Here is an 11,188-nt window from a genome sequence, read left to right as displayed (position 1 = left end):
CTTAACACCCGAGACTCCGTTTCTGCTTCAGCCTCCCCTGGCCTCATTTCTCTCCACACAGGCTCTTGCTCTCAAAGCCAACCCTGTGTTGGCTGCTCACCTCTCCCTTGGGCTCTTGAGGGCCCTCCTCCCTTGTGACCACTCCTGTTCTCTCTGGAAGAAAGCACCGTGGTGGCCCCTGCAAACCCCAGCCCCGCCCCAAGGCTAACATCAATAAAACCACCTGTAAAAGAAACCCAGGCTCTTTCCCTAAAGCCCACAGTAAAAACACAGGACAAAGTGTTTGGATTTTTTCCTTTGCAGATTTTTTTTAGTAGACATAGTCTCTTTTTGTTTGTTTTGTTTTACAGCAAACATTGCAAATATAGAAATATTTTTTTCTGTACAATAGAACGACTACAGTGTACAATGTAGACTGGGCTGGCAGACAGAATTCCCAGCCAGTGCCCCTCCCGGCCACCCCTGGAGCCGGCCGCTGAGACAGCCTCGACTCCCTCCAGTCTCACAGGGCTCCAGGACACATCTTGCATCTGCTCTGCCCCTCTTTGGTGGCTTCTGGAGGCGGCGACAAAGAGACAGACTGGACAGAGAATCCACGGAACACCACGGACTGGGAGCTCATGCCGGGGCGGGGGAGACCATGCCCCCCCATGAATGATGTTCTATGTCTGTTTAAAAGAACTTTACTTTTATTATTATTTTTTAAAAAAAGGAAGAAAATAAAGAGAGGAAAAGAAAAAAAGGCAAAAAAGAATCAAAAAAAGGAAAAATAATGAAAAAATCCCCACCCCCACCCCCCATTCCCAAGCCACAGTTTTCTGAAGTCCCTTTTGTGTGTGTGTGTGTGTGTGTGTATGTGCGTGCATGCGTGCACAGTGTATATGTGGACACCCCACTCACACCAGTGAGAGGATCTCAGAGCAGATGACAAGCACACCACTGCGAATATCAATGTTATAGCTGCTGTCAACCACCTCCCTCCCTGCTGTCTCTGGAGGGGCCAGGGCTTTAACAATACTTGTTATGTGTTGTGCGCGTGTGCGTGTGTGTGTGCATGCATGTGTGTGTGTGTGTGTGTGTTTGTGTGTGTGTGTGTGTTTGTTAGGTTTTGTGGTGAGTCTCTGGGTTACAAATAGCTGCTGTGGATCTTGTATCCTTTTTGGTCCAATGGGCATCACGAGTTTTGGAGGGGGTGGGGAGCAGGTGGAGAGGGGCCCGGCACAGGGCCTGGCTGCACGGGCTCAGGACTTGTGCTGGGCTGACACGCCCTTCCAGTAGTCCAGAATGTCGTGCAGATCCTCATCTTTGGCAAACTGGACCTTCTTGCGCAGGGCATGGCCGGCCGCCATGAACTCCTCGTCATCCTTGTGCCTCCGGCGGCTCAGTCTAAAGCGCTCCCAGATGCTCTGCGAGGTCTTGCAGGTGTACTCGGGGCTAGAGGAGTAGCTCAGGCTGTGGTACTGCGGGGACAGCTGGGAGTAGGCAAGCTCACGGGTACGCGCACGGGTCAGCGGCTCTAGGATGGACACTTTGCGCCCACCCAAGCCCTCCTGGGGTGGCGGTGGTGGTGGCGCAGGTGGCTCGGCAGGGTGAGAGCCAGGGTACGAGTGCCGGTGCTCACCATACTGCCGGAGCTTCTCAGCCTCGGCGCGCAGGATGGTGGCAGCAGGGGTCACAGTGAGGATGGTGTCGGCCGTGGGCGACGTCTTCTCGATGTACTTGGCCTCGGCCGTGGCCTCAGCGTGGAAGGTGCGTGGACTGCGCACGGAGCCACCAGACGAAGTGCTGGCGCGTGAAGGCCCAGGGGCGGCCTCCACGCTGTGGTGCCGCTGCAGCCCATGTCCTAATGAGTCCTTGTACACAGGCGACAGGAAGCTGTGCTTGCCGGCCAGCGGCTCAGACAGCAGCACCAACTGCGGTTCAGCCGTAGACACGGCCCCAGACTTGACCGCCTGGAAGGAGGTGGACTCGGACTTGAGTGCGTCGATGCAGTTGTTGATGATCTGGTTGACCTTGTCCACCTCCTTGGCGATGGTGGAGATCTCGGTCACCGAGCCCTGGCTGTCAGGGCCAGGCCGACCCAGCTCACAGTCGCGCCGCTCAGCCTGCTCTGCTGTGCGCACCTCAATGTAATTTCCCTTGGTGGCCTTGGGAGTCTCGCCACTCTCCACCAGCTTGTACTGCTCTACCTCGCTGGCCGCGGCTGCAGCAGGCAAGTAGGGGATGTGGGTCATGGCCTCGGGGCCCAGCAGCGGACCCTGGGGCAGGGGCGGCAGGCCGGGCACCTCCATCTCGGGGCCGTACCTGAGCTCAATGACGGTCTTCTTCAGGCTGCCGGCCGCCGCTGCTGCCTTCTTGTGCTTCTCCTCCTGGCGTCGCCGCTTCCGCAGGCAGTAGTAGACGGCGCCCAGCACCAGCACCATGCCAAAGAGGCAGCCCAGGGTGGTCATGATGTAGTGGGTGGCCGTGGAGGGGCTGGGCAAGGGGCCAGGTGGGCTGGGCGGCTTGGGCAGGCAGATGGTGAGGCAAGTGTGGTTGTGGCGCAGACCCGAGCTGGTGGACACCACACAGTAGGTGTAGTTGGTGAGCGTGTAGAGGTTGGTCAGGCGGATCTCCTCCTGGGCCTTTGTCAGCCGGGAGATGGTGGACGGTTTGCTATTGTTGAACTGCTCTAGGGTATACATGCGGGTGAAAGGGCTGGGCAGCTGCACCAGGATAGTAGCTGAGTTCTGGGTCAGCTGTTTGACCTTGATGAGAGGCCGAGCCTCCGCCTGGGTGGCCAGCGTGGGCAGGGCCACCAGCGGCGTGGTGCCATCCCCGGAGAAGCACTCTTCCTCGGAGCAAGCCACATCGCTGGGCTCTGGGGGTGGTGGCGGCGGCGGCGAGCGTCCAGGCTGCAAGCGTCCAGGCCCCAGGTGAGGGCCGCTGGCCTCGGCCACATAGGAGCCATCGGTGCACACGGACTGCAGCTTGCCCAGGATGCTGCGGTGGCCGTGGCGGCCCTGGCCCAGGAGGAAGTAGCCAGAGTAGAGCGGCGGGGACTCGCACTGCACGCGGTCATAGGTGTGTGTGGCATTGGTGAAGGCGGCCAGCCAGCGCAGGAAGCCTAGAAGCTCACAGGAGCAATAGAAGGGGTTGCTATAGAGCTCGCACACGGAGAGCTTGGCCAGGCCGGCGAAGGTGGTGCTGTGCAGCCGCTGGATGCGGTTCATGGACAGGTCGATGTTGACGATGTTGGGGCACTCCCAGAAGGCGCTGGGGGTGACCACCTCGATGAGGTTGGCCTGCAGGTACAGGTACTCCAGCTTGCTCAGGCCACGCAGAACGCCCTCGGTGAGATTGCGCAGCCGATTGTAGCCCAGCTGCAGCACCTGCAGGTTGAACTGGCCTGAGAAGGCACCATCCTCAATGTAGCCGATCTCGTTCTTGGTGAGGTTGAGGTACGTGAGGTTGCCGAAGCGGCTGAGTGAGGCATACTGCACGCTGCGGATGCGGTTCTCATTCAGCCGCAGGTCCACGATGGTGTTGTTGATCTGCTGCGGGATAGCCTCGTACGGTGGCTGATTCTGGCTGCAGATGGCCAGCCACACGAAGCCCTTGTCGCCTTCGATCAGCCAGCAGTCCCCTCGAGCCAGCCCGCCCGCGTGCAGCAGGGCGCACGCCGCCACGCAAACCCACAGCGCGCCCCCGGCCATGGGGACGCCTCAGGGGGGAGCCCGCTCACCCGCCCGGAGAGATGGGGTGGGACTGGTGGCAGCCCCCACGGGACCGAGGGACACGCTCAGGGGTGTCCTGTCCCAGAGTGCATGGCGGCAGAGGAAGTGAGTGCACCTCCCTTACACCAGGTGGCTTCTCTCCTCCCACCTGCACCCTGTAGGCAGGGTGGGCCTCCCCATCAGCCTGGGTGTCCTGGCAGCTCCACTTGGCTCCTACTTAGATGTTACTTCTGCAAGACAAGAGAGAGAGATGGTCACAGAGCTTGCAGGGCCTTCCTGTGGCCTGAGCAGTCACATGTGGCCCTTGTGTTTGTCCCAGCTTGGCCTCTTCTGCCTTTTCTGTAAGCCAGAGACGTGTGTGGGGAGGAATGGGGAGAGAGCCACACTGTGCAGGGCTTGGTACGGGGAGCACCCGGGCCAGGTGGAGGATGGGGAGACAGCCACACCGTGCAGGGCCTGGCATAGGGGATGCCTGACCCGGATTTGCTCTATTTTCATATTTCAGGGCTGGGAGAAAGCAAAGGGTAAGGAGCCCTGCCCAGGTCCGAGCCCCATCTCAAAGCCACCTTCAGTCTCTCGGCCTCAATTTCCCCATCTGCAAAGTGGGTCTCATTTCACTTTTAAGACAACCCTGCTCAAATAAGGAAACTGAGGCTCGGAGGCTGGGCCCACAGGGACACGTTCCGTGAGGGGCAGAGCGGCTACCTCCAGCCAGTGATACCCACATAACAGACAGAAAACCCTGTTGCGCCCTCTGCAGCTGGAAGAGTTGGGAATTTCTGCTCCTTGCAGGGCTGGCCGCTGCACAGGCAGCAGCCTGCAGGGGGCGCTCTGAGCACCCGCCACCATCCTGGAATCCTCCCAGATTGCTGGGTTCCCTCCTCCAGGCCCTCTCAGGCACTGTCTGGGGGCTCAGGATGGCCAGGCTCTTGGCCCCTAGCATGTTATGCCCTCTCTGGTCCTTAGTTTCCCCAAATAAGCCAGTTGATGGTCTGGAGGTTTCCAGTTGTGGCACCTGAGCTTGGAGGCTGACACTGCCTCTCATTGGTGGAGCCTGGGAGCTGGGATTGGAAGGAAAAACCCATGATCTCCATGACTTCTTCCAGCATCCTCCCAGCCTCAAATAAAGACAGCTCCAAGGACCCCAGGAGGACCCCATCCTTTCACTCCTGCCTGCTCCCGGCCTCCATGCCATCCCCTTCTCTCCCCACCAGACCATGAGCTTGTCCAGGGCAAGACAGGCTCTCCCATCTCTGTGGCCCAGGCACGAGGACTGCGGGACAGGGGCCTGGGCGCACGTTTGGGTGGACGTTGCCTGGCAGGAGGACCCTGGTCTTCAGGGCTTGCATCTATCTCCTTATTTCTCGCACAGGACAGAGGCCGGGTGTATGCGTGCTTGTTAATACTTGGATTTACAGCCAGCCTCTGTAACCATGCTGTGGCCTGGCAGGCAGCCAGCCAAGTGTATTTCACCGATATTGACGTTTGCAACTAGTCTGCACTGAAGCAGTTTAAATTAGGAGAAAAAAAATAAAATGATGTGGAATGGATTTTTTTTTTTTTTTTTTGGAAACTTCATAAAGAGCAGTTTTGATCTGACGCCTGGGGAAGAGTCTATTTCTGATTTAAAGAAAGGGGAGCAATTAGATTGGGGGGTGGGTCATGGTAGAGGAAGGCAACCCAGGCCTGGCCCAGACTTGCTGTGTGACACCCAGCAATGCGCTGGACCTCTCTGGGCCGATCAGAAATGGCTCTGGGGGCAGGATGGGGTCTGCTTGGTTCTCCATCTCCAACAAGGGAGCCTGCTGGGGGTCTTTGCACATCCTAGCTTGTGATGTAAAATCTATAGTCACATTGGGGAGCTCATGGGGTCTGGGCAGTGCTTGCTTTGAGCTTCTCGACATCACCATCATCACCATCACCTTATCACACCACCACCATCATCCCCATCATCATCATCACCACCATCATCATCTCCATCATCGCATCACCATATCACACCACAACCATCCCCATCATCATCATCACCATCACCACCATCATCCCCATCATCACCATCACCATATCACACCACCACCATCACCACAATCCCCACCATCACTACCACCATCATCCCCATCATCACCATCATCATCACCACCACCATCACCATAATCCCCACCATCATGCCCATCATCATCCCCATCACCACCACCATCATCATCCCCACCATCATCCCCATCCCCATCTCCACCACCACTATCATCACCATTACCTCACATCACCAGCACCACCACCATCACCATCACACAGCGGCAAGCAGGGCACCTGAGGTGGCGGCTGCCTCCCCCCTGCCTCCCCTAAGCAAGCTGCTTTGAAGAACCACCCCCCCATCCAGCCACGATGCCGACACAACCTGTGCCGGTGCTGTGACTTATGTCCTTCTGGGACACTGAGAGGACCAAGAGCCCTTGGCCAGGCAGCTGCTTGGACACGCAGGCCTGTCTAACTCAGCACCTCAGGCCGAGGGGCGCAGGGGCCGGGGTAGGGAGCGCTAAGAGCGGGGGGCTGGACAGAGGGCGGCCCTGTCCCTGGGCCTTGGAGGGTGTGCGGGGAGCAGCTGCCCCCCAGGAAGCGTGGCACCTCAGCATGCTGATCGTAATCACCTGTAATCTCTTGCTCACAATAACCCGGAGTCAAGCTAAGGTGGGATTACAGGCCTAACGCGCCCTCATCCCAGGTGCTGGTGGGAGCTGTGGGAGCCTCCAGGCCGCCCCATCTCCCGGCTGCATTCACAGGCTCTGGGCATCTGCTGGGCTAACCAAGTGTGTGCACACTCATCCATGTGCACGAGGGCGGGGCCGCGGGTGAGGGAAATGTGGGGCAGAGGAGCTGGGAGCGCTCTACTGGGGTGTGGCCCAGGTCTGGGTAGCCAGGGCTGGGAGGGGCTGGGGGGCGCAAAGCTGTGTGGCAGACACCCGGAGTCTTACTTAGTCATATGGTCAGCCAGCACACACTAGTTGGGACTTAGTGACATGGAATCCCTGGGTGGCGCAGATGGTGACCACACTTGGCTGCTCACCAAAAGATTGGAGCTTCAACTCTACCCAGAGGCACCTCAGAAGAAAGGCCTGGAGACCTATTCTAAACAATCAGCCATGGAGCCTGGGGTGAGCAGCGCCCAGGACTTACAGGGGCAGGAAGGGAGCTTCCCTAAGTAGCCCTGCCCCCCACCCTGCCAGACCTCCCCAGGTGGGCCCCCTCCTGGCAGATCTTGCAGGTGGAGGTAGCTGCTAGGAGTATGGGCATAAACCTGGCTGCTTTGGGGACAGGCTGGGAAAGTTTCAAACAGACCACTCTCCTAGATTCAGGCTCGGTTACTCATTTATTCACTCACTCTCTCATTCACTGTCTCATTCATTCATCCACTCATTCATTCTTTCATCCAGTCACTCATTTATTCACTCACTCTCTCATTCACTGTCTCATTCATTCATCCACTCATTCTTTCATCCAGTCACTCATTTATTCACTCACTCTCTCATTCACTGTCTCATTCATTCATCCACTCAGTCATTCATTCATTCACCCATTCATCCAATCACTCATTTAGTCACTCACTCCATCCACACACTCATCCACTCACTCACTCATCTTATCATCCACTCTCTCACTCATTTGCTCACTCACCTACTCACTCATTCATTCATTCATCCATTTACTCATTCACTCATTCATTTACCCCCTCACTCATCCATCTACTCCCTCCCTCGCTAACCCCCATCCATTCCCTCAGTTGTTCACATCCTTACACACACTTGTCCCTTCACACTCACCCACTCAATACCTCTTCCCTGAGTGCCTGCAGTGGTCTACGTGCCTGGCTGTTGAGGACAGCGAGGGTGGGCGCGGGACCCTGCAGGGGCATCCCGCCTGCGTCAGACCAGTTCCTGCCCTGCTCCTACCCTCCCCCTGCCTGCCACTCCGAGGCTCAGGCCTTGTCACAGGTGGTCACAGACCCTGGGGGGGGGGCACAGCACATCCTTCCAGGCCGTGTGGCCTGGCCAGCCCACGGCACCCCTCTATAAAGCCTGCTCCCCGCAGTGGGAAAGGCACCCACCATTCCCTCAAAGCCCTGGACCTGCTCTCTGCAGTGGCCTGGTCTTGTACTCCAGAGACAAAGAAGAGGCTTGTAGTACCTCCATCCCCACCCTCTGCCATCCCTCTGATCTTAGAGACCCTCAAAGCTCCACTTCAGCCAGCCTCCCCAACCTTGCACACCCCCTTCTAGGTCATTCCGGCCAGCACACACACATTTGAAAGCAAAGCTGCCTGACGGAACTTTCTGTCATGGTTGGGTGTGTTCCACGTCTGTGCTTTATGTCCAACACGGCAGCCGCTAGACACATCCCTGCTGTGGCTACAACCAGCTGCCATGAAGCTGACGCTGACTCACGGCGACCCCATGCGGGTCAGGGTAGAACTGTGCTCCACAGGGTTTTCAGGGGCTGGTTTTTCTGTAGTAGATCACTGGGACTTTCTTCCAAGGCACTTCTGGATGGAGTCGAACCTCCAACCTTCCAGTAAACAGCTGAGCACTTGCAGGTGTGGCTGTAGAGCCCCAGAAGTATGTTTCATGCCTGTTGTACTGGGCAGCATGGTTATCTGATGTCCCATACATAACAAAAACCCCACTCAACTTGAGTTCCCCCCAACACCTGCCCCATCTCATCATCCCCCCTCCTCCCTTGATTGTCTTTTCTCAGCCCCTCTGCTCCAGCTCCTGCTCCCTGCCCACCAAGCCTGCTCCCTTCAAAGTCACCCATGACCTCTGTCTTGCCAAACACAAAGGTCACATTCCTATTTTTATTTCACTCAGTCTCCCAGCAGCTTGGCAGGTGATGCCCACTTCTCCCAGGAGCCCTCTCTGCTCTAAGGCCCCTGAGCTGCCACGCTTTCCCAGGCCTCCCCTTCCCTGGCCAGGCTCCATCCCCTCCACTCTCAGCCTGACCTCTGAGTGTACCCCCCTCCCCCACCCGCAGCTATCCTTGTCTCCTGCTCTGGATGCCTAACTCTGTATGGCCAACCTTGACTGCTCCCTGGGCTCCAGACCGCACAGACCCAATGGCCACCAAGTGCAGTCTGAAAAGCATCTCAGTGCCCCTCCTTCCCAAAGAGGACCCTCCATGCCACACTCGCCATGTATTCCTTCCCAGCTCAGCCAACGGTGCCCCCAGTCACCAAGCTCCTCAAAACAAAAATCCCTGCACCATCTTTGACGCCTTCCCCACCCCCAACACTCAGTCCGGCAGCAATATGGTGGACCCAACCTCTCACACATATCCTGAATCCATTTCCATGTGGTCATGCTGGTGACACCACCCTTGTGGCACGTGGCCTGCCCAGGCCTGTGGGTGGGGCAGACGCTCACTGGCCTCCATTCCAGGTCAACTTGGCCTCCAGAGGACAGGGCCTAGGGGTGGAGCTAGGAGGGGCTGCCAGCACTCCTAGGTCACGGGGTGTGTGGATTTGGGGACATGTGTGGAGCCTCCACATCTCCAGAAAGATTCTGGAGGAGTCAGGTTCTACAGACCAGATTCCATCCGAAATAAGCCAGAGCTGTGCTGCCCAGAGGACGGATACCTGGGTTGGAGCCATCTCTAGTCACCAGAGAAAGGAACACTCAGGGACCCCAACTGCTGACTCTGGGTGAAGAGAGCTAGCTGTCCAATAAGTCATGTAAGATAGTGAGTCCCCCACCATTAGGAGAGTGCAAGCAGAACCCAGGCACCTGAGGGCAGGGTGGGGATGGCATAAGCTTCAATGTCCCTGGGGCAATGAGCTGCAACTTAGAGGAATCTTCTGGCAGAGGGCCTTGTTGTGAATTTGGCTTTCCTAAAGAAGTATTAAGGGTCCCTGGTGGCATGACTGTTAAGCACTCGGCTGCTAACCAAAAGGTTGGTGGTTTGAACCCACCCAGTGGTTCTGAGAGAAAAAGACCTGGTGATCTGCTCCCATAAAGATTAAACCAAAAACCAAACCCAGTGCCGTCTCATAGAGACCCTACAGGACAGAGTAGAACTGCCCCATAGAGTTTCCAAGGAGCACCTAGTGGATGCGAACTGCTGACCCTTTGGTTAGCAGCTGTAGCATTTAACCACTACGCCACCAGCGTTTCCCCCATAAAGATTACAGCCTTAAAAACCCTATGGGGCAGTTCTACTCTGTCACGCGGGGTCGCTGAGTCAGAATCAGCTCGACGGCATCTAAAAACAATAAAGAAGCATTCCCAGCCGGATGAGTGGTGGGCAAGTCTTTTAGCTCCTCAGCTAGGTGGAGCCCCCAACAGACGTCAGAAACACTCAAACACTGACCTGCGTGGTGTTTCCCATCCAGAGTCAAAGGCCATCTAGTCAACCGCCTGCCTTGCTTATAAGATTGGACAATGGAAGAGCCCAGTGTGTTCATGCCCTAATCCACGCCCTCCTCTTTCCACAGCAGGCAGATGCTCCAAGCTCTGGACATTCAGAAACAGTGAGGCCCCTCCCTGCGTCATTATGAAAGAGGGAGGCTCCACAGGGATTATAGGCAATCAGGCAAGGCTCCCAGGAGAGGTGTTGTAGGATGGGCCCTAGCAGATGAGTAGGAGTTTGTAAGGCAGAGAAGAGGGGTCATGGCATCCCAGGCAGAGAGGACGCGTGTGCAGAGATGGGGAGGCAGGAAATCAACATGCATTCAGAGAAGGGCCCAAACCACAAGGAGTCCAGCATGTCCAGGGTCCAGCTGGTGACAAGTCATACTGTACTGGGAGATGAGACTGGGAGTTGCCTGGGCCTGGTGGGAGGGCTCTGAGCACCAAGGAAGAGCCTGGACCTTGATTCAAATCCCTGCCCCTTCCTGCTCCCGACTGGGGTAGAAGGAGCAAGGGCAGCATTGCATCATGGGGACACTCAGCCTGTGTTGGGGACAGTCTCTCCTCCCTCTTAATTCTGGACTAGTCAGGAGAACCCCCACGTGTCTCAGTTTGTCGTACTGTGGGGGCTTATGTGTTGCTGTGATGCTGGAAGCTATGCCACTGGTATTCAGATAACAGTAGGGTCACCCATGGAGGACAGGTTTCAGCTGAGCTTCCAGACTAAGACAGACTAGGAAGAAGGACCCGGCAGTCTACTTCTGAAAAGCATTAGCCAGTGAAAACCTTATGAATAGGAGCAGAACACTGTCTGATATAGTGCTGGAAAATGAGCTCCCCAGGTTGGAGGGCACTCAAAAGATGACTGGGGAAGAGCTGCCTCCTCAAAATAGAGTCAAACTTAATGACGTGGATGAAGTCAAGCTTTCGGGACCTTCATTTGCTGATGTGGCATGACTCAAAATGAGAAGAAACAGCCGCAGACATCCATTAATAATCGGAACCTGGAATGTACGAAGTATGAATCTAGGAAAATTGGAAATCGTCAAAAATGATGTGGAACGCATAAACATTGATATCC

At 56.5% G+C, this 11,188-nt stretch overlaps 1 protein-coding gene across 1 annotated transcript; it reads right to left on the bottom strand.

Moving 5' to 3' along the window:
• Positions 1 to 1,241: 1,241 nt before the first annotated feature.
• On the bottom strand, positions 1,242 to 3,754 carry ELFN1 (extracellular leucine rich repeat and fibronectin type III domain containing 1). The gene has a single exon (XM_049904256.1). The coding sequence runs from the start codon at positions 3,693 to 3,695 to the stop codon at positions 1,242 to 1,244; it is 2,454 nt and encodes an 817-aa protein (XP_049760213.1). The 5' UTR covers positions 3,696 to 3,754.
• Positions 3,755 to 11,188: the final 7,434 nt, after the last annotated feature.

This window comes from Elephas maximus, chromosome 12, assembly GCF_024166365.1.
Source record: "Elephas maximus indicus isolate mEleMax1 chromosome 12, mEleMax1 primary haplotype, whole genome shotgun sequence".
Lineage (NCBI taxonomy): Eukaryota > Metazoa > Chordata > Mammalia > Proboscidea > Elephantidae > Elephas > Elephas maximus.
Note: the sequence above shows the minus strand (reverse complement) of the source record. Positions and strands in the feature narration are given on the sequence as shown.

Coding starts and splice junctions, on each gene's coding strand:
- ELFN1 (XM_049904256.1), bottom strand. CDS start 3,695: ATGGCCGGGGGCGCGCTGTGGGTTTGCGTGGCGGCGTGCGCCCTGCTG.